This window comes from Leptopilina heterotoma, unplaced genomic scaffold, assembly GCF_015476425.1.
Source record: "Leptopilina heterotoma isolate Lh14 unplaced genomic scaffold, ASM1547642v1 Lhet_60, whole genome shotgun sequence".
In the NCBI taxonomy this organism is placed as follows: domain Eukaryota; kingdom Metazoa; phylum Arthropoda; class Insecta; order Hymenoptera; family Figitidae; genus Leptopilina; species Leptopilina heterotoma.
In genome coordinates, this window is record NW_025111138.1 from 128,309 (window position 1) to 153,880 (window position 25,572).

Genomic DNA, 25,572 nt, shown 5'->3' on the forward strand with positions numbered 1-25,572 from the left:
ATTTCTTGTCATATTCAATTATTTTCAAATAATTATTTAATATTTAATATTTATTAATATTTATTACCGAATGTATTTTGTTTGTAAATTGTTTCTAAATTCAAAATCGTGATTTTTTTTCAAAAGTGTAATAAAATTCTTTAAAAAAAAATATTTTTCCAAAAAACTTTATTTTAATGAAAATTTTACATTTTCGATTGTCTAAACATTTTTCAAATTAATTATTTTTTGAAATTCAATTATCTTCGAAAAATTAAAAAAAAAAATTGAAAACCTATTTTTTCGAATTTTTTAAAGTTTGTTGTTTATTTTTCCATATATGTATTAAAATTAGAAAAAAAATTTCAATTTGAAACCTTAGTGAATTTAATTATATCTCAAAATCTTACTACTGCGATTCTTCGAAATTTTAATTATTTTCCTATATTTTTAACTAAAATTATTCAAAAGTTTAATCATTTTTGGAAATAAATACCTATTTATTAAATTAAATAATATTATAAATTTCAAAAAATTTTAATTTAAAACTTTGGAAAATTAAAATTTTTGATAGTTTAAATTTTTAGTAATTTTTAATTTGGAATTCTTGACTTAGTTTTTTTAAACATTGCTATTCGAATTTGTTTAGAAATTAGTTGAATTTTTTAGTATGTAAATTTTATTGGAAAATTTTTAAACAATGGAAATTTCGTAAAATTGAATTGGAAACATTTGAATTTTAAGTATTATTATTTAAAAAATATTCTTAAGATTTCTTTCTTTTTCTTAAAAAAAATTACTTGGTTGAAATGAATTTAATTTGATTGAATTTCATTGGTTAAAATAACTTTTATTCGGTGGAAAAAAAATTTACTTATTTGAAATGAATTCTATTCGGGTGAAGAAAAATTTTACAAAAATTTTATTCAATTGAAAAAAAACTTTACTTTAAAACAAATGTTATTCGATTAAAAAAAACTTTGCTTGATTAAAATAATTTCTATTTGGTTAAAGAACAATTTACTTAGTTCAAATAAATTTTATTCGGTTGCAGAAAACTTTACTTCGTTGAAATAAATTTTATTTGGTTCAAAAACTTGACTTGCTTTAAATAAATATTATTTGGTTCAATTAAATTTTATTCATTTCAAATGAATTTCATTTGGTTCAAATGAATTTTATTTGCTTCTGCTAAACTTTATTTTGTTGAAATAAAGTTTATTTGGCTTGAGTAAATTTTATTCGGTTGAAATAAATTCTATTTTTTTGAAATAAACATTTTATTCGTTTCAAATAAACATTTTATTTTTTTCAAGTAAACATTTTATTTGTTTCAAGTAAACATTCTATTTGTTTAAAATAATCATTTCATTTGTTTCATGTAAACATTTCATTTGTCTTAAAAATCAAAATACCTGCCATGAATTAGTTCGCTTAAAAAAAGGTATACAAATAAAATTCTTAAACATTTGCTTTGTCAATTTCAACTAAAGTTAGTGATAAAAATTAATTTCAAATTTCAACCAAAGTAGATTTAGCCCCCCATTTGAAACCTCTTTAGAAATAATTTCCATTTGTCCGGAATAGAAAAAAACTATCTCCAAAAAGATTTAAAACAAAAATTCGAAATTTTTAAATTAGGAATTCAGAGGAAAATTTAATCTTTTATTCGCCTCTCTTTTTTAAAAGTTAAAATAAAAAAATTAGACTTGGAAATTTTTTTTTTTTGTTCTCTTAGAATGCCAATGAAAAGGGAAATATTAAAATGTTTAATTGATGTTTAATGAAAATAATAAGGACATTTTACGAAATATAGTGGTATAATAAATTCGCTCACTTTTCATGTCGCCAGAAGCGATATAGCGCGTATGTTATTAGTTAGAACTTGAAAGCTCCCAACGAACCTTCATAACAGCGCGGTAGTAATTTGCGAACGTGTACAGCGCGATGCATAAATTGCCCTTATATTTAATAGGTGTGTGCTTTTTCGACATAAAAAGTTGCTCATTAACCCTGATTTTTCTTTTCTTTCTTTTTATATGTACCTCGCGAGACTCTCTCTGTGTGAGTGTGTATTTTCAAATATAAGGGGAGGGTTCGGATACATTTTTTAAATATATCAAGAATGGGATTTAAATCTTCTATTAAATTATTTTTTTTAGTGATTGTTTGAGAGGAATTCAATGGTTAGAAAATATTTTGACAATTTTTGTATTTTTATTTTTCTTAAGAATTGGTAGATTTTTAAATCCTGGCGCAGTTTTCTAAGAAATATGTTTATGTATCCATAACAAAATTGCTCAATGAAAAAATAGATTTTTAGTATAGTTTTGAAGAATTTTTTTGAAACGAAAAAACATTTTTTAAGTTGAAAACGCCAAAAAATACTATTTTGTTAATTCAATTTTTTATACGGAAATTCATTTGTTTATTATTCTAACTAATTTCAAATCATGATTTTATTTATTTTTATCATGATTTTTATTATATTTTTTATTTCATAAAAAATTATGATTTAAAATTTGTCATTAAAATAAACAAATGAATTTTTATATAAAAAAATTGAATACCTAACAATGGTATTTTTTAGCAGTTTTTACGATTTTCACCCATTTGGATTTACAATTTTAATAAAAAATTTCCCAAATGTATTCAAATATTTAAAAAAAATTTATAAAATTCTTTGCGAACATTCAATTATTTTCATAAATAATAACATTTTCGCAGGCATTCAATTATTTAAAGAAAGTTTAATTAAGTTTTTCACAAGAATTCGATTCTTTTTATAAATAAAAAAATTCGACTCAGCAATTCAATTATTTAAAAAAATTTTAGGTTTTAATTTAAGATTTTAATTTTTTAATTTCTTAAAATTTAATTTTAAGAAACATTCAATTATTCAATAAATTATTTATTTTTGTATTTAAATAATTAAATTATATAGTATTTTGACAAGTTTAATTTTTTTATTATTTTTATTTATTATTTTTATAAAAAATAAAATTTTCAAAAGAATTCAATTATTTAATTAATTTAATTTAATTTAAATTATTTTTAATACAATTTTAAATGGATTCCTCAAAAAATGCAATTATTCCTAAAAATTTTATTTAAATTATCCAAAAGAATTCAAATAATTAAAAAAATTTTCATAAAGTTCTTTGTAAGAATTGAATTTTAAGAAATATTCAATTATTCAATAAATTATTTATTTTTGTATTTAAAGAATTTGAACAAGTATTTTGAGTTGGCAAATTTTTTTATTAATTATTTTTATCTATTATTTTCATAAAAAAATAAAATTTTTACAAGATTTTAATTATTTAATTAATTTAATTTAATTTCAATTATATTTAATACAATTTTAAATAAATTTTTCTTAGAAAAATGCAATTATTTTTGAAAATTTTACTAAAATTCTTCAAAATAATTAAATGATTTTAAAAAATGTTAATAAAATTCTTTATGAGAATGGAATTTTGAGAAACATTCAATTATTCAATAAATTATTTATTTTGTATTTAAATAATTGAATTCTCGTAGAACTTTCTAATAAGAATCGATTTTAAATTGAATATTCTTTTAAAATTGAATATTAGAATATTAGTAGCGTTACAGTATGAATTTTTGAGAAATAATTGAATTTCTAAAGATTTTTTTAATTGAAATCTTTGAAGACTGTAATTTCTGTACAATTGTATTAATATTTAAATTTTTATGTTGAAATAAAATCATTTTCAATTGAATGATTTTTGTGAGAAATTTCAAGAAAAAAAATAATTTAATTTTAGAATTACAATTGTGTTTTTTTTTAGAAATAGTTAAACTTTAAAAAGTCTATACATTGAAATCCATTTAGAATATTTTAATTCATGGGGAAAAATAAATATGTATCTAAATATTTATTTTAAAAAATTTTCGATTTTAGAATGCAATTTCATTTAAAAATTATGAAAAAATTGAATCGTCTTTAGTTTTTCAGTAGCTACTATTTTACTACTTTTTTCTGTCATAAAGTTACTTTTTTAAAATTAATTATCGAGTAGGAAGCTTGCAAATAGTAAAATTCAATTTTTTTGTGGATACAAAGACATTTATTCCAGTATTTTCTACAAAATTATGAATGAATTTTTAATTTCTAAGTAAAATAAAAATTCAAAAAAGGTCCAAATATTTTCTGACTATTGAATTCCGATCAAAAAATTACTATAAAAATAGTTTTATGGAAGATTTAAATCAATTTTCTTGATATAGTTAGAAATATATCCGAATCCTCACCTTAAAAAATGTAAATCATCGTTTTGTCTGGAACATTCATGTGAGAACAATACAATGATTATTACCAATGATAATTAAAAATGCTAATTAACAGTGATAATTAACAATGATTATATTAACAATACTGTATAAGAAAATGGCAATTTTTGTGTAAAGAAAAAATTTTTGTCCACTCATTCTTCTTTTTCCTCCACTCATATATAACAGGAGAGAGAAATCTTGTTTCTTTTGGCACTTAATCTAGCGGAATTTTTACGGACTTGAACCATATGAGTGTATTTATTTTACGATGTGCACATGTTTTTTTTTTTTTTTTTTTTTTTTTTTTTGCTTCTGTTGAAAGTGTCTAGATGAGTTTTTATTTTTTTATTTTTTTTTGTTGTTCTTTTTTGGAAATTATTTTTTGAGAGGAAAAATTTGTCGCGGTGGTGTGTGATATGTGCAGCGAGACCCAGTCGCAGCGTTAAGTCGCATATTTTTATTCACGCTTTGCTACTTCTTATCATTTTCTTTATTACATTTACGTACGTCTTTTCCCATCTTATGGATTTTTTTTCTTCTTCAAGCTATGTACACACATTTTCGATTTTTGTATTACATTTTCTTGCAATTTTTTTTCCCTCATCCCCCAACTGTAAACCCCTTCTTTTCCCCTCTCTATACACTTCATTCTCTTTTTTTTTTTTTTAAATTTTTTTGCGATTATATTTTCTGGTGTTCTTATCTCTCGTATTTTAATTTTTCGCCTCTATTTCTCTACTCCAGCTTTTGAATAATTTACAAAATATGCTAATTAGTTGATTACATTTTGTAACAATAAAAATTGATACACTTATAAATTTTTTTTTCTTTTATGAAAAGAGAGAAAATGAAAAAGTTTAATTATTTATAATATCTATTTTATGTACAGGGGATTGTTGGGAAATTTTCTTTTCTTTTTGTTGGGGGAAAAATTGAATAAAATAATAATTTTGAATAATTTAGAAAATTGAGAAAATTGATAAATTGAGATAAAATGAGATCACTGTAGTTTTCTTTTTGGAAAATGACCTTTTATGGGTAATTAAGAAGAAAGGGAAAATAAAATACAAAAATTGGGGAAATTAATGAGAAATGTAAACGAAATTGTCTAACCCTTCTGTGTCTAGTCTTTTGGAGGGGAAAAAATGTTATTTCCGAACCAATTAGAGGGTCGATTTTTAGGAGATTTCCCCCTTTATTTTTCTGTGTAAATAATGTTTTTTCGAGAGAACATAAACGATCACGATTTTAGTTATTTTTTTTTATCTTTTTTGTATTTATTTGAAAAATTTCTAAAGTGATCTCGAAAAAAAATTGTTTAACAAAAAATTCTTCAAATTGAAATTAAAATTATTTATTTTAATTATTTACTTTTGGGAAATATTTTTATTATTTATTTTTAGAAAATATTTATGACATTCTCCGAAGAAAAGTACGGAAGAAGTAAAAAATTTTAGGGTCGATTATGTAATTTAATTTTTACTTTGACTTTCATTTTCGCTTTGATCGATTAATTTTACTTTTATTTTTACTTTCACTTTGATAAATTTTTCTTTTCACTTTACAGTTTTTTTATTTTCATTTTCACTTTGATGGATTTGCATTTTCACTAATCAAAGTGAAAGCGACAGCGAAAATAAAAATCTAATAAAGTAAAAGTGAAATTTAAAGTAAAAATGAAAATACATAATCGACAAAAAGTTCGACTTTTTATACTTTTTTTTAAAATTTTCAGAAAAGGAAAATTTTTTCGACTTATTTAAAAGAATGCGACTTTTCTGCGAAATATTGAAACAAAATACCACTTTTTTGTATAAAATGCAAAATACTTCAATATTTCTAGTGTAAAAAATAACTGTAGAAATATATTTTGAAACTTATTTTTGATTGATTTTTTTAAGATAATTAAATTTTTGAAATATATAATTAAACAGTTTTTAAATAATTGAAATTTTGTTAAATTTTATATGCAAAATTTTTGAAAATCGAATTTAAAAACTCATAATTGCAAAAATTGAAAAAAAATTGAATTCTCAAAAATTTTACTAAAAAATCAAAATGAAAATTAGCTTAACAAAAAAAGTGCATTCAAAATTATTTTAAAAAATTAATTCTTAAAAATTTTATGATTATTTTTTAAAATTCAATTATTTTCAATAGTTTCAATTACATATTGTCAAAAATTCAATTATCTACAAGCAATTATTTCAAAAAAAATTTCCTTATCTACCTTAGAATTTTTTATTTAATTTTTTTTTCTATTGAATTCATGCGAAGAATTTAATTAAAATTATATTGAAAATAAATGAATTCTTATACAGAATTTTATGAAAATTTTTGATAATAATCGAATTCTTTCAAAGAATTTAAAAAATTTTTATACTACTTTTTAAATAATTGATTTTTTTGAGAAATTTTATTAAAATTAAATTGCAAATAATTGAATTTCTGCGAAGAATTGATTTAAAATTTTTGAAAATAATTGAATTGTTTTGAAGAGCAATTTTATGTTTCGAATATTTTAAATACAAAATTAAAAAATAATTGATTTCTAAAGAATTTTAATGAAAAATCAAAAAAATTAAAAATATTTGATTTAGAGAAGAAGTTTAGTTAAAAATTATTGAAAATTGAAGTTTTTTTAATAATTTAAATTAATTGAAATTGAAATTTATTAATTTAAATAAATTGAAATTGAACTTTTTAATAATTGAAATTGAAATATTTTAATAATTGAAATTAAGGTAAAAACACAAACGTAACATAAAATTATCTTTTTCTGAGGTACCTTTCTTTGGAGCGAGTCACATGTTAACTACACTGGAAAAATAATAATTTGTTTGATTCAAATAACCGATTACTTTACAATTATCAAGTAAATATTTACTTGAATCAAATAAATTTTATTTAAGACAAAAGAATTGTATTTGAAATAATAATTTCAGTATTTGAAGCAAATATGAATTGAACCATTTATTAATTGACTCAAAGAAAAATTAATTTTCAAGTAAATATTTATTTGATAATTAACTATAATAATTTGAATGTTCTTTCATTCATTTACTTTTTCTGTCCCTCACACTCTAAAGTTGTCGTTTGTTTTAGAAGAAGAAGAGAAATATTTGCACAATTTCTATTTTTAATCCTATTTTTGGAACAGGATTTTCCATAGGAATTAAGACATTCAAAAATTTCAAATTCAAACCTTTTTTAAATTAAACAACTTATAAAAGTATTTGTTATAAAACATGAAGATATCGATTTGAAGTAATCGATTTCTTCATGTTTTCTAATAATTAAAGATGACTGAGAGATAAAATCATTATTTTATATTATAAGAATATTGTTATTATAATTTTATCAAAATTATTTTCATCATTTTAATTCAATTATTATTTTAGAATTTTAAATTATTTTTTATGAAAATAATTGAATTCATTAAAAAAAATTTATTATTTATGAAAATAATTGAATTCCTGTGAAATTTTTATTTTTATGAGAATAATTCAATGTTTGCGTACAATTTTTATAAAATTGTTTTTAAATAATTGAATTTTCTTTGGGAAATTTTATTAAAATAGTAGATTTTAAAAATCATTGAAAGTAGAAAATTTTTTGAAAATAATTGAAATTAGGTCAAGAATTTTGTTATTTATAAAGATAATTGGGATTTTTACGAGAATTTTTTTCAAATTTCGAACATAATTGAATTTTATAGGAAGAATTTTATTTTATTTTTGAAAATAATTGGATTTCTGCAATTATTTGTAATTTCTTCAAAATAGAATTTTTTTTTAGTGTTTTCAACAAAAATTTAAATTAGAAAATTTTTAGTAATCGGTTATTTAAATCAAATAAATTTTTTTTCTCAGTGTAATTAGTTTAGAAAAATAATTTTTAATTTGAGTAAAAATAAAAAGTAAAATGAGCAATTATTTCGAGAGTTAGTATTTTATGAAAATTATAAAATTCTATTTTTTTTCTTTTTCTCAGTTTTCATTGAGTCGTATGTCCCTTATTTTTTTTTATTCGTATCATTATATAACTAGTTTCTTTTAAAATTAATTCACTTTCCTCTGTTTTTTTAACTGACGTCTATTTCTCATTCCAGAAGTTTTAAACCTCGACTTCTCCCTTGTCTATTTTATTCTTCTATATCTCCGGTCTCAGTGTCAGGAGCAGCCGAGCGAACTGTAAAACGGAATCCGTGAATTCTTTCACGGTTTTCCGGCCAACGTTTTACCGTCTTGTGCGAACACTTTAACTTCCATTCGTGGGACATCGAGTAATGGTTTTGACATGACTGACTTTCTTATTGATTCATCTACTTCGCATCTTGACTTGACCACGAGTCGTGTCTGCGACAGGATTTTCAGAAAATAATTTTCACGAGTAGAAAAGATGACTTTAGAAATAGAATGAGAGGAGGAGAAAAGATAAAGAAATCACTGGCAAGACATCCATTTAGGTCAAGAAGCAATTCTCCTTGAGAGATGGAAGGATTTTTTTTTATACCTTCTTCTTCTTTTTTTTTGCTATTTTTTTAAAAGCCGATTTTTACATTCAATTGTCAAATTATACAAATTTCAAATAAAGAAGAATTTAATTTGCAAAAACAAAAATTTAGAAAACGGTAAAAAGTTTTGGTATTCCTTTTTTTTTTTAACGTAAAGTTGAAAATTATGCGCTGCATTTACATTTCATAAAGATGAGAAAAATTAAACTCCTGATATTGTTTTAATAAATGAAAATTTAAATTCACTCCTTGCGGGAAATTTGATTAAAAACTTTTTTTTTTTAGAGAAAAATTAGCTTTCTTTCGAATTAAAAAAAAAATTTTTCCAAATAATTTATAGGTAAATGGTTATTTTTTTGTAATAATACTTTTTCTGAAGTGTTTGACAAGAAGAAATTTATTAACATTCAATTGAAAATTGACAGAAAAACGTTGGCCGCTTTCTTCTTAATGATTGACTAACTTTCAGAGGTTTTTCTTTTCGAAATATTTATACACGATGAGATTGATCGCTGAAGAAATCAGTTATTTTTCGGTTTATTTACAAATTTGGATGGAAATAATAACTCTTTTAACAATACTATTATTATTAATTTCCAATACGATTTTGGAATAATTGATTGAATAATTTATTTTTAAATAATATTTTTCGCTTTGACGAGAATTATTACCATCCAAGTATATTATATCTATATATATACGTATATACCTACAATAACAATAATAATAAGAATAATAATTCTAGAATCGGTTTATATATGACAAAAAATTTTTTTTTTTTACCGAAAAGACACACTTTGATATGGAATTCATCACTCTCTCTCTCTCAAAAAAAAAAAATATTTATTTATACAAATTATAAAAAATAAATAATAAATATTTTATGAAAAAATTTTATTTTGCTTAAAACTAAAAAATTTGTATTTATATAGTAAAAAAAGGTTTGTACAAAAAAAAGCATTCGTTGAGTGTAGATTTCAGTCAAAAAAGAAAATTGTTTATAAAAAATTGTTTCTCTTATTTTGAATCTATGTTCGTTGACTCCAGTTGACTTTATTCGAGAATAGAAAAATTAAATTTGTTTGTAAAAATAGAAAAAATAAATTTCTATTTAAATTTATAATTATTTAATTATTTAATATTTAATAATTAATAAATAATGAATAAATTAATTAAATTACTATGAGCTTAATTTTTAATCTTATCTCATCATGTAAAACGCTTTAATACGCTTATTGGTAACATTTACGCAAATTGTGACATTCATACGACACTCGAGACTCATTTACAAATTTATAACTCTTAATTTTAAATGTTCTTTTTTTTAACTTGTTTTTTTATTAATATAATAAATATTTATATTTATTTATATTTATATTTATATTTATATTTATATTTATATTTATATTTATATTTATTTATTTATATATATATATACGAAGGATCGGACGACTGACACTGAACCGACGTGAACGAGTACATAATTAATACTGACATCACGTTGTCTAGAAGGGAAATCGACTGATTGCATTGTTGAAATGTACAGGTCACGTCGAAATTAATGCCAAGAAAATTGGTAAGATAATGGTGAATAGTAATTCGCCACGAATTGAATAGGAACCTCCGCGTAAATCGCTGGCACGCAACCTTTGATTATCCAATTGATAAATTGTAACTCGCTTCTCGGTCTCGTAATTTTTCGAACCCACTTTTGCAATGCAACGAATTTTGACTTCACTACGACCACTGCGTTCGTGGTGCTTTACATCCGCTTGTATTCGCAATCCAATTCTGTTGGGAACAATGATTGCGCCATAGGGATTGATTGGTTGCATTTGATGAAACACTGTATTTTCTGGCGACACCTGAAAGCAGAAGAAACTTTTCGTTATTGGCTGAAATTTTTGGTTTTGTTTTTCTTTGAAATGAAAAAGTTTTTTTTTTACAATTATTACAATTATTAATTGTAAATCAAACTAATTCATGGTAGTGAGGATTTTTGCTAATTTTTAGTCATTGTTTTCTAAAATTTTAATAGATTTTTAATTTTTTTAATTTTACAGGGTTGCCACGCAACCTGGAAATGTCAGAGAATTTTATACACCTTGAAAAAACCTGTAAAAGTCAGGGAATTTTGATCTTGAAATCGAATTTTGTTTAAATATTTCAAAATTATGTAATTCAAGTTTAAAAGAATTGCGTTTACAATTTTCATAAGTAGAAGGAACTACAAAAGATTATGATTTGAATTTTTGTAAAATTTCAGTTTCAAATGAATTTAATTAGAAATTTTAAAAAACCTAGATTTTAAAAAAAATTTTAATAACTAAAATTCTTTTGAAATTAGGTCAATTCTTTTAATATATATTTAATTGATTATTAAAAATAATGGATTTATAGAAGAATTTTAATTAAAATCACTAAAACTTTCCTCAATTCAAAGATTTTTAATATTTACTACTTTCATAAAAATTCCCAAAAGAATTCAATTAGTTAAACAAAAATTTAATAAAATTCTACGCAAACATTTCATTATTTGCATAAATAATAAAAATTCCCCAGGAAATCAATTATTTACAAATTATTTTTATAAATTAATATTCAATTATTTCGATAAATAATAACATTTTTTTATAGAAATTCAATTATTTTCATAAATACATAATAAAACTTATGTCAGACTTTCAATTATTTTTAATATAATTTTAATGGAATTCCTCGAAAAATGTTATTATTCTTAAAAATTTTATTAAAATTTATCAAAGAAATTCAAGAAATTCAATTTCATAAATTTGTCAAAATTCAATTATTTTCCATGTCTACTATTTTAATTAAATTCCACAAAAGAATGAAATTATTTAAAAAGAAATTTTAATAAAATTCGTCTCAAGAATTGAATTATTTTCAAAAATAATATAATTCTTCGCAAAAATCCAATTATTTTTAAAATTTTAAAAGAATTCTCTTCAAAATTTCAATTATCTTTATAAATAATAAAATTTTTCTTCGAAATTCAATTATTTTCAAAAATTTTAATAAAATTCTTGGCAAAATTTCAATTATTTTTAATAAAATTTTCATCAAATTTCTCGGAAAATTGAAATTATTCTTAAAAATTATATTAAACTTTGTCAAGAGAATTTCAATTACTTAAAAATTTGTTGATAAAATTCTTCATGAAAATTCAATTTTAAGAAACATTTGATTATTTAATAAAATATTTATTTTTATAGTTAAATAATTGAATTCTCGTAGAATTTTCTAATAAATATTGATTTAAAAATGAATTTCAGTTAAAATTTTAAATTATAATTGAACATTGAAAGGATTATAGCGTAAATCTTTACAAATAATTAAATTTTCAAAAGGTTTTAAATTAAAATATTTGAAAATTTGAGCTCTTTATACTTTTTAATTAAGAATTCTGTAGAATAAATTATTTTCAAAAAGTTTAATGGAATGTTTGTTTAATTATTTAAAGTTTTTAATTTCTAATATATTTAATTAAAGAATTTTAGAATAATCGAAATTTCGTAAAATTAAATTGTAAACAGAAGAATTTGAAAATTCTTAAAAAACTTTTTAAAAAATTATTTTAAAAAAAATTGAATTAACAGAATTATTTAATTGAAATTAATATTTGTTTCTTTTTTTATTATTCTTCTGATAATAATTCGAATATAAAGTATTTTCTTTTAATTTTGTTTCAGGTGAGTTAAACAACAAAATATTTCGTGTGCAGTTTATTTCGTAAGTAATTATTTATTACCTTAAATTAATAAAATTTCCTAAAACACGAAAAATCCGGTTATTCTCCCTTTAAAAAAAAAGTGTACAAAAATTGTCATTTTTTGGAAGTTAACAATTTGTTTAGTTATTTTGAAGAAAAATTTACTACTTTTTGCAAACTTTGGAAAAATTTTAGTTTCTTTGAAACTTTAAAATCTTTATACATTATTTTAATATTAAATTTTATTTATTTTGTAAGTAATTATATCAAGTCCGAAATAAAGTTTACTAATTTTTACTGAAATTTATTTCGGATATAGTAAAATTCATAGAGTTTTAAAATAAAAGTAGCGTTACAATAATTAGTTAAGTAATTTGAAAAATTCCTTTTTTTAAATCTGAATTTCCTTTTAAAAATTAGAATCCTGTTTTTTACCTAATATTCCGTAAAATAATAACTGTGATTTGCAGTTTTATCAAAAGAATAATTTTAAAATTCTTATTCGTTTATTTAAGGAAAAATATCAGCTCAGCAATATTTTCATGGAATAGATAATAATTAATTAAATTGAAAAAATTATCGGAAAATCTATATTTGTTTTATAAAATTTCTAGTCGAATATTTATAAGCGATGTAGTGTAATTTAGATTGTCGATATTTTTTTTTTAAACTGAGAGTCAATTATGTAAATTCGTATCGACTTTCACTGAATCCCTTTTTAAAAATTACATAAAATTGAATTGATCAATTTAAAAATAAAATTTAAAAATTGAAATACTATTTTTACCTAATGTGAAACTATTTAATAAGAGTTGATATTATTAGCGTTGAGTTTATAAAGTTACCTGAATGAGACAACAATTGGATAAAATGTAATTGAGAGGGGGAGAGAGTTATCATTTTAATTTATGAAGCATGAAAAAGGAGTGCTTTTGTGAGAAATGTCGTATTTTGACTTGAACATTAGATTTAAAGTTGGCATCGCGCCTTGAGTGTCTCCAAGTGTGAGAGTTAAGATTAAGTGGTTACTTGCGTAATACATTGCTTCCGCTCACAAATATTTTTCATTTGATTAAGTAACCATCGATGTAGGTAAAAATTTATTTGCAGACAAATTGTACTGTTTCAATTTTTTGGGAAACATATCAAATAACATTTTTCTGCGAGTGCGAGTCGAGATTTTGAAAAATTAAAAGCAAAACTGAATTATCATTAATACTAATATTAACACTAATATTAATACTAATATTAATATTAATTAATAAAATTAAAAGCAAATTAGTTTTTTTAACGTTTCTCCGTCAATAAAAATTTGACCCGGAGAAATTAATAAAATCAATTCGGTTATGTAATTAGTACTACCGAGTAATAAATTCTTAATATTAAAATTGCAATTTTTTTCCAATTATCGGCATTTTATATTAAGAATATTAATTTATATTTAATAAGTTAATTAAAATTTCACTCTATTGTTATAAAATTCGGTAGTAAAAGCCAGTTGCAGTCATTTCAAGTAGTAAAAGTAGATTTTAGTCAGACAGAATATTAGTCAAATCTTATATTTTTACTTAATTCTATTTTAATTAATTTGTAAATTATATAATTATTTAGATTATTTATAAATTAATGCAAAATTAACATTTTTTTATTATAAAACAATCTGTTATCAAGATTCAGTAGTAAAAACAAATTGCAGTCAGACCCAGTAGTGAAAGCTGATTTTAGTCAGACAGAATTCTTTTAATTTAATTTTTATATATTATATTTTTTTAATGAAATTATTTTGAATTATAATAATAATTAATTTTTAAAAATTTTGTTTTTAAAATTCAGTAGTAAAAGCCAATTAAAGATAGATCCAGTGGTAAACGTTTATTTTAGTCAGACAGAATTTTCGTAATATTAGTCGAATCTTATATTTTTACTTAATTCCTTATTAATTAATTTGTAAATAATACAATTATAAAGATCGTTTAGAAATTAATTTTTAATTAATATTTTTTAATTATAAAAAAAATTCTGTTATCAAGATTCAGTAGTAAAAACCAGTTGCAGTCAGACCCAGTAGTAAAAGCTGATTTCAGTAAGACAACAGTTTTGTAATTTTATTCGGAAATTGTGATTAATTACCTTATTTATAATTATAAAAATACTTAATTATAAAAAATTATCTTAAGATTCAGTAGTGAAGGTCAGTTTCAGTCAGACCCAGTAGTGAAAGCTGATTTTAGTCAGACAGAATTCTTTTAATTTCATTCGAATATTACATTTTTAATTAACTTATTTATAACTATAATAATAATAATTAATTTGAAAAAAATCAATTTTTATGATTCAGTAGTAAAAACCAGTTGAGGTCAGACGCAGTAGTAAAAATTGATTTTAGTCAGACAGCATTCTTGTGATTTTAGTAGAATCTTATATTTTTAATTAATTCATGAATTGTATAATTATATAAATATTTTATAAATTAACTTACAATTACTAGTAATAAATTATAAACAAATTGTGTTAGCAAGATTCAGTAGTAAAAAACAGTTTCAGTCAGGCCAAGTAGTAAAAGTTGATTTTAGGTAGACACAAATTTTGTAATTTTATTTTAAAATTGTGTTTAATTAGCTTATTTATAATTATAATAATACTTAATTATAAAACTTATGTTATTATGATTCAGTAGTACAAACCAGTTTCAGTCACACCCAGTAGTGAAAGTTGATTTTAGTCAGAAAAATTTTTTAATTTTATTCAAATTTTTTTTATTTTTAAGTAATTTATTTGTAGCTACAATAATAATTAATTTTTAAAAATTCTATGTTAAAGATTCAGTAGTGAAAGCTAGTTATGATCAGAGTCAGTAGTAAACATTGATTTTAGTCAGACAGAATTCTTGTAATTGTAGTAAAATTTTTTGATTTTAATAAATTTTTAAATTTTAGAATTATATAAATAATAATTTATACCTCAATTAACTTACAATTACTAGTAATTAATTATAAAGAAAATTCAGTTAGTAAGATTCAGTAGTAAAAAACAGTTTCAGTCAGATCCAGTAGTAAAAGTTGATTTTAGGCGGACATCAGTTTTGTAATTTTATTCGAAAATTGTGATTAATTAGCTTATTTATAATTATAAAAATACTTAATTATAAAAAATTATCTTAAGATTCAGTAGTGAAGGTCAGTTTCAGTCAGACCCAGTAGTGAAAGCTGATTTTAGTCAGACAGAATTCTTTTAATTTCATTCGACTATTATATTTTTAATTAACTTATTTATAACTATAATAATAATAATTAATTTGAAAAAAATCAATTTTTATGATTCAGTAGTAAAAACCAGTTGAGGTCAGACGCAGTAGTAAAAATTGATTTTAGTCAGACAGCATTCTTGTGATTTTAGTAGAATCTTATATTTTTAATTAATTCATGAATTGTATAATTATATAAATATTTTATAAATTAACTTACAATTACTAGTAATAAATTATAAACAAATTGTGTTAGCAAGATTCAGTAGTAAAAAACAGTTTCAGTCAGGCCAAGTAGTAAAAGTTGATTTTAGGTAGACACAAATTTTGTAATTTTATTTTAAAATTGTGTTTAATTAGCTTATTTATAATTATAATAATACTGAATTATAAAAGTTATGTTATTATGATTCAGTAGTACAAACCAGTTTCAGTCAGACCCAGTGGTGAAAGTTGATTTTAGTCAGAAAAATTTTTTAATTTTATTCAAATTTTTTTTATTTTTAAGTAATTTATTTGTAGCTACAATAATAATTAATTTTTAAAAATTCTATTTTAAAGATTCAGTAGTAAAAGCTAGTTATGATCAGAGTCAGTAGTAAACATTGATTTTAGTCAGTAGTAAAAAACAGTTTCAGTCAGACCCAGTAGTAAAAGTTGATTTTAGGCGGACATCAGTTTTGTAATTTTATTCGAAAATTGTGATTAATTAACTTATTTATAATTATAAAAATACTTAATTATAAAAAATTATCTTAAGATTTAGTAGTGAAGGTCAGTTTCAGTCAGACCCAGTAGTGAAAGCTGATTTTAGTCAGACAGAATTCTTTTAATTTCATTCGAATATTACATTTTTAATTAACTTATATAATAGTAAATAATTTTTAAAAATTCTATTTTTATGATTCAGTAGTAAAATTCAGTTAAGGTCAGATCCAGTAGTGAAAATTTATTTTATTCAGACATCATTCGTGTGATTTTAGTAGAATCGTATATTTTTAATTAACTCATTTTTAACTAATTTATTAATTGTAAGTTAATTTATAAATTATTTGTATAATTACATAAATAGTAAATTAATTAAAAATGAGGTAATGAAAGAAAAAAACATTTAGTAAGAATTGATTTAGTAAGATTCAGTTTCAAGTATGGTAAAAAAAAATCGAATAAAATTTGAGATTTTATCGACAGTTGATATAAATAAATAAAGTTTTTTTTTTATTTTTGAGCTGTGTATATATTGTCGGTTGTAAAGTTTGGAAAACAATTGGAATTTTGGTTGGACAAAAAGGAATTAAAGGACAGATTGGCTAATATCAGTGGTAACACCATTCTCGCGGAGTGGTTTTAACTTCTAGTTGGAGACTTCGACCACAAAGCGATAAACGTAGTTTAGTTTAAACTAGGCGCATCTATACTTGGAATCGTATGGCAGGTACATTCACTGGAACGCTTTATGGTTTGCGGTTAACACACAGCTTAAAAGGCATGTGATCGGAGCAACCACAAGAGTGGTCCATTCCAATATTCAGCTTCACTATTTGTGAATTGACATCATTTCACTGACCTTTATTCAACTATTTATATCCACTCAACATGTCCTTATTTGCATATTTAATTAGGTCTTCGTTGTTTCAATATTCTCCGTACATACAGTTCTTCACTTTTTTTTCCAACACAGACAAAAATTTTTCTTTATATTTTTAATCTCTGGAAAATTTTAGGTCTCGGATCGACTTAAAGGAGGGTAAACAAAGTCGCTTAGTCAATTAAAAATTCTAAAAAAGTCGAAAAAAAGCCATAATTTTTCTAAGTTTGTCAAATTGAGACAAAAAACGAATCAAAACGTTGCTTCGCAACATTTTTCATTCCTTTTTTGTCTCAATTTGACAAACTTAGAAAAACTGTGAGTGTCATTTTTTAGATCATCAATAAAATTTTATTTCGTGTTTTTCTGACCTTTTGCTAATTTCTAAATTCAATTGTTAAAAAATTCAAGACTAACTTCCAATAAATATTAAAATATACAAAAATTTTGATAAAATTCTGTAAAAGAATTCCATTGTTTTCAATATAATTTTAATGAAATACTTTTATTTTTCAATTCAATTCAATTATTTTTAATATAATTTTAATAAAATTCTTTTATTTTTCAATTCAATTTAATTATTTTTAACATACCTAATTTTAATAAAATTCTTTTATTTTTCAATTCAATTCAATTATTTTTAATATAATTTTATTAAAATTCTTTGCAAAAATTTATTTAATTTAAAAAATAAAAAAATTTTTTACCGAAATTTAGTTATTTCCAATTTAATTTTAATAGAATTTCTTGAAAGGGTTCAAATTTTTTTTAAAACTTTGATAAAATTGTTTGCATAAATTAGGTTATATCTAATTTAATTTTAATGATATTTCTCGATAGAATTAAATTATTTTAAAAAATGTAAGGAAAATTCTTTAAAGAATTTATCTATTTTCAAAAATTTTGATAAAATTCTGTATACGAATTTAATTATTTTCAATATAATTTTAATAAAATTCTTCGCATGAATTCATTTCTTTCAAATAATAAAAAAAAAATTCTAAAGTATATTCTAAGTATAATTCTAAAGTATATTAAAAAAATTTGTATTGAAGACAATTTTCATTTTGATTTTTAATTAAAACTTTTAGGAATTCAATTATTTTAAATATTTGCAATTAAAATTTTTCAAAATTTGATTTTCTAAAATTTTAATTTTTATTAACTTTTTGACTTTTCTTTAGAATATTGCAATTTGGTGTAAACTCCAAACAATTATTTTTAAGCGAATTTTACAAAATTTATCTATTATATATTTCAGAAATTTAATTATCTTAGAAATATTAATAAAAAATAAATAAGTTTTGAAAAATTTGTCTACGATTACATTTTCACACTAGAAAAATTGAAGTAATTTGCAGTTTACACCAAATTGCAATATTCGGAAGAAAAGTAAAAAAAAGTCGAACTAACCGAGGCCTGTAATTGAAAAAAATTAAAAGTAAAATATAAAGAGTCTTTCTTTATTAAGGTAAAAGGAAAGTTTAAATTTAAAGTTCAAAGTAGAGAATGTAATATTTTCAAGTAGTGCTTAATTTTAGAATTCATCTTAAAATAAGACTTTTTACTTTCCCGTTTTCTTTTTGAACTAAAAATAAAAATGAAAAAGTTTCGTACCATAGTTTGTTAGGGGAGTTTGAATATTTCCCTGCTGTAATTATAGTTTGATTGAATTTTTGAAAGTTGTGATGAAAAGTATTTTTAAAGTTATATTTTATTATTAGCTGTTATAGAGAACACGATACGATACTTTGGGTGTTATGGAGGTGTAAACTTCTAAAAATAGTTAAGAAAAAAAAGGTGAGAAGGAAAAAAAGAAGGAAAAGCAAGCAATTGGTAAGTGCGAACGTGCAACTTGTATCGCCTTCCATTTCCCTGGAGTACAGTAAACTTTCGGTCCGTCCTCCATGTCGTCCCTTGCCACTGGCTGTCTTTCTTTTATTCTGTCTTTTCGCTTTTCTTCTTTTTTTTCTACACTACACACTCTCTTTCTTTCTCTCTCTCTCTCTCTCTCTTGTGTTGCAACGTCGAACAGTCGATTCTCTAGAGATTCTCTCACCAAGTCATTGTAATTTCAAAAAGCAAACCAAGTATTTATCAGAAATATGAATTTTTTCCCGTGTAGCTCTAAATCCTATTTCCAATAGCAATAATAAATTCTGTATTTAGAAGAGAATTGTTCTCATAAATTAATCTCAATTCGTAAATTTATTATTGTAAGGAAAAAATTTATAAAGTTGCTCTGGCTATTTAGTAAGTAAAAGATGAAGGAAAAAAGTAAAATGTAAAAACAAAGACTTTTGCAGATTTTTGACAATTTTTTCTATTCTTAGAGAGTAAATTTTACTATACTTCATAAGTAAATTTTAGTCAACGATTACCTATAGTAGTAAAATTAACTTTAGAAGTTTTCAAAGTTGGCGAAAATGCACAAAAATTACAAAAAGAAAGATTACTCTTTACATAAGAAAGTTCACTTTATATATTTTTATTTTTTAATTACAATTGTTTTAATAAAATTCAAAGTTTTTTAAAAATAAGAGAAAAAGATGTTTATAAATTCTATTTGTCAATTACAAATTTTAATTGAAAATAAACATTTTTTAATTTTTAGAAAATATAGGAAAAAATTTTACACAAAACAATTTCCTGATACATTTATTTACAAATTTCTTTAATTGCAAAATTATTCAAAAACATAAATAACTTCTTTTTAAATAAATATTTAATTATTATTATTATTTTTCCATAAGAATTAAGATTTTCAAAAATTTCAAATTCAAACCTTTTTGAAGTTAAACAACTTTAAAAATATTGTTATAAAACATGAAGATATGGATTGCTTTGAGTCAAATACTCGGAGTGATCGATTTTTTCATTTTTTATAATAATTAAAGATGTTCAAGAGATAAAATAATTATTTTATATTATAAAAATATTGTTACGGTAACTACTTCAAAATTATTTTCATATTCAATTATTATCTAAAATTTTAACTACAATTCATTTTTAATTCATTTTTACATTTTTTTTATTAGAAAATTCTATGAGAATTCAATTATTTAAATACAAAAGTAAAATATATAATTGAATTTTTCTTAAAATTTTATTCTTATAAAGAATTATATTAACAAATTTTTGAATAATTGAATTCTTTTGACGAATTTTAATAGAATTTTTTAGAATAGTTGCATTTTTTAGGGAATTTGATTAAAATTGTATTAAAAATGATTGAAATTCTGCGATGAGTTTTATTATTTCTGAAAATAATTGAATTTATTGAGCAGAAACTTATAAAAAATTTGTAAATATTTGAATTCCTTGAAATTTTTATTATTTATGAAAATAAATAAATGTTTGCGTACAATTTTATTAAAGTTTTTTTTTCAAATAATTGATTTCTTTTAGTAGTTTTATTAAAATAGTAGAGATATTGAAAATTATTAAAATGAGGAAAATTTTTACAAATAATTGATATTTTAACAAGAATTTTATTAAAATTTTTCAAAATAATTGAATTTTTAAAAAGAATTTTGTTATTTATAAAAAATAGAGATCATTGTGATTTTGACGAGATTTTTTTTTCAATTTTGAACATAATTGAATTTTGTGATAAGAATTTTATTGCTTTTGAAAGTAATTGAATTTTTGCAATCATTTGTAAGTTCTTCAAAATTCAATTTTTTTGAATGGGTTTAATTAAAATTCTTCTATAAATTCATTATTTTTAATAATTAATTAAATATATATTGACAAATTTAACTAATTTTAGAAGATTTTGAATTATTAAAACTTTTCAAAAATTTAAGTTCTTTAAAATTTCTAATTAAATTCATTTAAAATTGAAATTTTATAAAATTTCAAATTAAAACCGTTTGAAGTTTTTTTATTTATAAAAAATTATAAACGCAACTCTTTTAAAATTGAATTAATTTTGAATTATCTAAGTAAAATTATTGATTAAATAATTTATTTATTTTATGATAGTTGTTCAATATTTAAGTTATTGAAAAAGAAAGTATTTTCAGAAATTAAAAAAAATTGAAGGTTTTGTATTATAATTTGTGGTAATTTTATAGTTTATGAGGCAAACAAAAAAGACACAAAAATTCCGAATTTTCTTATGAATTCTAAATATTGAATTATTTTCAATACTTTTAATAAAAATCCCTGACTTTTCCCTGAAAAGTTGTTTAATTTAATAAATTTTACTGGCTTCTCTGCAATTTTATTTGATTCAGATAAAATTTTAATTGGTGCAAATAATTGGCTCAAATAAATTTTATTTGCTTTGGATAATTATAATTGGCGTTTAAATAAATTTTATATGCTTTGACTAAATTCAAATTGGTTCCTATGAATTCAATTTTAATTTAAATAAATTCAGTTTAGTTAAAATAAATTTTATTTGTTTCGAATAAATTAAATTTTGATTCAAATAAATTCTACTTAGTTCAAATAAATTCAATTTGGTTAAAAAAAAATTTTATTTTGTTTGAATAATAGTTTAATTTCGTTTAAAAACTTTTTTCTTGCTTCGAATAAATTGATAAATTATTAAAAACAAAATTCAATTAAAATTAAAAATTTACACAAAATTCAATTATTCAAAACAAAATTCAATTAAAATATATACAAAATTCAATTATTGTCAGAAATAGGAAAAAACATTCGTTTTTTTAGTTCATGATAATTTTTTGATAAAAAATAAAATAAAAATAAATTAAATTAAAAAATAAAATTATTAATTATAAATATTAATTAATATTAATTAATATTAATTATTATAATATTATTTTATTATTATTTTATTTTATTTATTATTAATTATTAATTATTAATTATTTATTAATAAAATAAAATTGTATATTTAACTTTGCTTTCGCTAAGTTAAATGTACAATTTTATTTTATCATTCATAATTTTTATTACAATCAGTAATTTCTGTAAATATTTAATTATTTATTAATAAAAAACTATTTCATTCAAATGAGCTTTAAAAATTTGTCGAATCTACAAATTAAGCCCATAAAAAGTACTGATAAACAGTATCATTAAAATAATTTTTCAGAAAGTCGCAGGTAAAGTTGGGTCATTATTCTTGCCCACAGATGATGTAAACTGGATTAACGAGATTAAAATCTGATAATAATGATAAAATGCAACAAATGTTACAAGTGTTATTAGGTGAAACATTACAAGATATGAGATATTTCGTGTTATCGACCAATGAATTATCTTGTACAGACATATGTCGGATGATCATTGTTCGCTACTCATCAGCATCCGTTCATTGTACTGTCATCAGAGAGGCGGATCCCACAGTCGCGTTCTAAGGGACGGGGAAAGAGGGGTGAATAACTGAATTGTCATTAAACCCTATAACCCCCCCCCCAACCTCACATCTCTGTCTCACTTCCATTGTATTCGACAATTTAAACACTACTTGTTTGAATTTCACAAATATCCATTGTTCACGTTTAGGCAAAGTAATACCTGTTGACTAAACATCATTGTGTCATGAAAATAGATCGTTTATCAAAATACAATTTACATCATTTTCAATTTTAACCATAATTTTCAATTGCAAAATACATTGACGAGAATCCCCTTCTCGTTGATTTTAATATTAAACTCACTGCGAGTTTTTGTGTATAATTAACAAAAAAGTAAAATTAATTTTACATTTTCATGTTAGAATGATTTTCACTTTGCAAAATGGAATCAAAATTAAATTTATATTGCTATTTATGTAATAATTTTACATTTTAATTAAAGCTCAATATTTTTACACATTGCAAAATGGAATCAAAATTAAATTCACATCGCTATTTATGTAATAATTTTACACTTTAATTAATACTCAATATTTCCATGTTTAATAATTTACAATAATATATAGATAAAAATACGGATAACTATTTGCATTTAAAAAGAGGACGTTATTACAAAAAATTAATTAAAATTCGGTAATATTATATATTTAGAGAGATTTAAAAAATAATATTACTTTCTGTAATATTTTTGAAATCTCTCTGAATGTACAAACAAATTTGCCACAGTTTAGGGAAATCAGGAAATTTAGGGTAAAGTCAGGGAAAGTAAAATTGGTCCGGGAAGGACCAAAGTCAGGGAATTTTATCAGAAGTACTGGAAAAATATTCAATATTTGGAATTCATAAGAAAATTCTGTTTGTTGAACAGTAGCCTTTAAAATTATTGAAAAGATTTAATTTAATTTTATTGCTTTCTATTTCTAACAATAATTAAATTTTGTCGATTTAAAAGTAAATTTAGTTTAAATAATTTAATTCTTGAAAATCAGTCGAAAAATTATTATGTTTAAAAATTTTTACGAATATAATTTTCTTTAAAAATTCAAAAAATAATTGTAATATAAAATGTTAACAAAAATTTTATCTTTTAAAATAAAAAAATTTCTTCTGAATAATAAATTGATTTATAATTTTTTTTTTTTTTTTGCTATAATATTATCACAAAACTTATTCTCTAAATTTGAATTTGTAAAAATTTCAACTTAATTAGATATGAATTTTCTAAAAATTAATTTTTTATTTCTACATAAAACAAGACAAGAATATAAAAAAAAAAATTCTGTTTCTCTTAGAAAATAAATTTTAAAAAACCGTAGTTTGCATTACTTTTTCCACCATGAAATGAACGAAACACTTTTTATTAAAAATATTTTCATAAATTGATGATTGCAATAAAAATTAAAAACTTTCATTTTATGCTGAGAGAAACTTTATAATTAATTTTATTATTGATAGTGACACAAAATGGATAATATTATAATAAAAATTTAATTTGATGAAGAAATAAACCAATTTCGTTCATTTGAATGTTCAGAATTTTGAGATCATTATTTTAGAATGTTACATTAATTCACTAATATAGATTGAATTTCAAAAAGTTTCAAATTAATTAAAGTTTTAGAAAAGTTGATTTTTAAAAACTTTTAATTAAAAATTTGAAAGAAGTTAATTTTTGAATAATTAATAATTAATAATTAATAACAATTAATAATTGAATAATTTTTATTCAATTTTCATTTAAGTTACTTGAATTTTTGAATAACTAAATTGAAAATTTTTTGAATAATTAAAATTTGGTAAAATTGCATTGTACACAAGTAAAGTGGATTTCAGAAATATTTAAGGTGAATATTTTTTTCTTTAAATAAATAATTAAATTCTTAAGGATGTTTTCTCAAAAATTATCAAAAATAATTGAGTTAGAGAAGAATTGAACTGAAATCATTTCTCTAAATTTGAATTAGTAAAAATATTTACTAATTTGAATTAGTGACTGACTTTTTGCTTTAGAATGAGTAAATTTTACTACCAAATAGTAATATTTTACTAATTTATTAGTAAAATTTACTAATTCAAAAGCAAAAAGTCAGTCACTAAGTAAAATTAGTAAACATTTTTACTTACTCAAATTTAGAGTTGTAAATAATTTTTGATAAGTTACTGTAATAATTCTAAAAAGTCATTGAATTTCAAAGGATTTGAAATTTGCTGCTTTTAAAAATCCTCATTTTTTGTTAAGTTAATAATAAGTTATAATAAAGTTACTATACACTGTAAAAAAAGGGAGTAAAATTTTAAATTCCCCGGGGGGTCTATAAAAGTCGCACCCATTGGGGAGTTAATGCCAGGGGAGTTAAATAAAGAGAGTTAAAATTTCACACCCAAATGCTAACTCCCTAAGGAAAAAATAACTCGCGCGGGTGTTAAATGAAGGGAGTTAGAAATTAACTCTGTTTTGGAGTTGATTTTTAACTCGAAAAATTTCACTCCCAACTCCCGAGTCCGTTAACTCCCTAAATTTTTTACAATGTAATAATGATTAAATATTTGTTTTAAAAAATTGTTGATTTTCTGAATTTTTAGAGTGTATTAAAATATTCTTTTGAGTCGTCAGGGAAAAAGTCAAAGTTCCGTTCAAAAAGTGAGGAAAAAATAAAATCCAACTTTTGTGACAATTTTTTTGGTACAATTTGTCGAGGAAAAAGAGAGATTAAATTTCAACAAAATTTGTAAATGGTTTTTTGTCGTTGTTATTTTTTATATATATAGAGAGTGAAATGTAAATAAGTTCGTTATGAAAATGTCACAAGGGACATACACAGTGGGACACAAAAGCCCTTTGAGCCGTGAATCACAATTCATGCATTCCAACTTGGGAAC

At 21.4% G+C, this 25,572-nt stretch overlaps 1 protein-coding gene across 2 annotated transcripts in view; it reads right to left on the bottom strand.

Annotated features, from left to right (window-relative positions):
• Nucleotides 1–9,176: 9,176 nt before the first annotated feature.
• LOC122509452 (junctional adhesion molecule 2A-like) overlaps nucleotides 9,177–25,572 on the bottom strand; it is a 341,612-nt gene continuing 325,216 nt past the window's right edge. Inside the window, exon 6 of one of the 2 annotated variants that reach the window (XM_043623555.1) lies at nucleotides 9,177–10,659. In XM_043623555.1, coding sequence (XP_043479490.1) covers nucleotides 10,342–10,659 — 318 coding nt within the window. In that variant the 3' untranslated portion in view covers nucleotides 9,177–10,341. The remainder of the gene's footprint in view (nucleotides 10,660–25,572) is intronic. The other variant, XM_043623556.1, reaches the window with a different exon arrangement.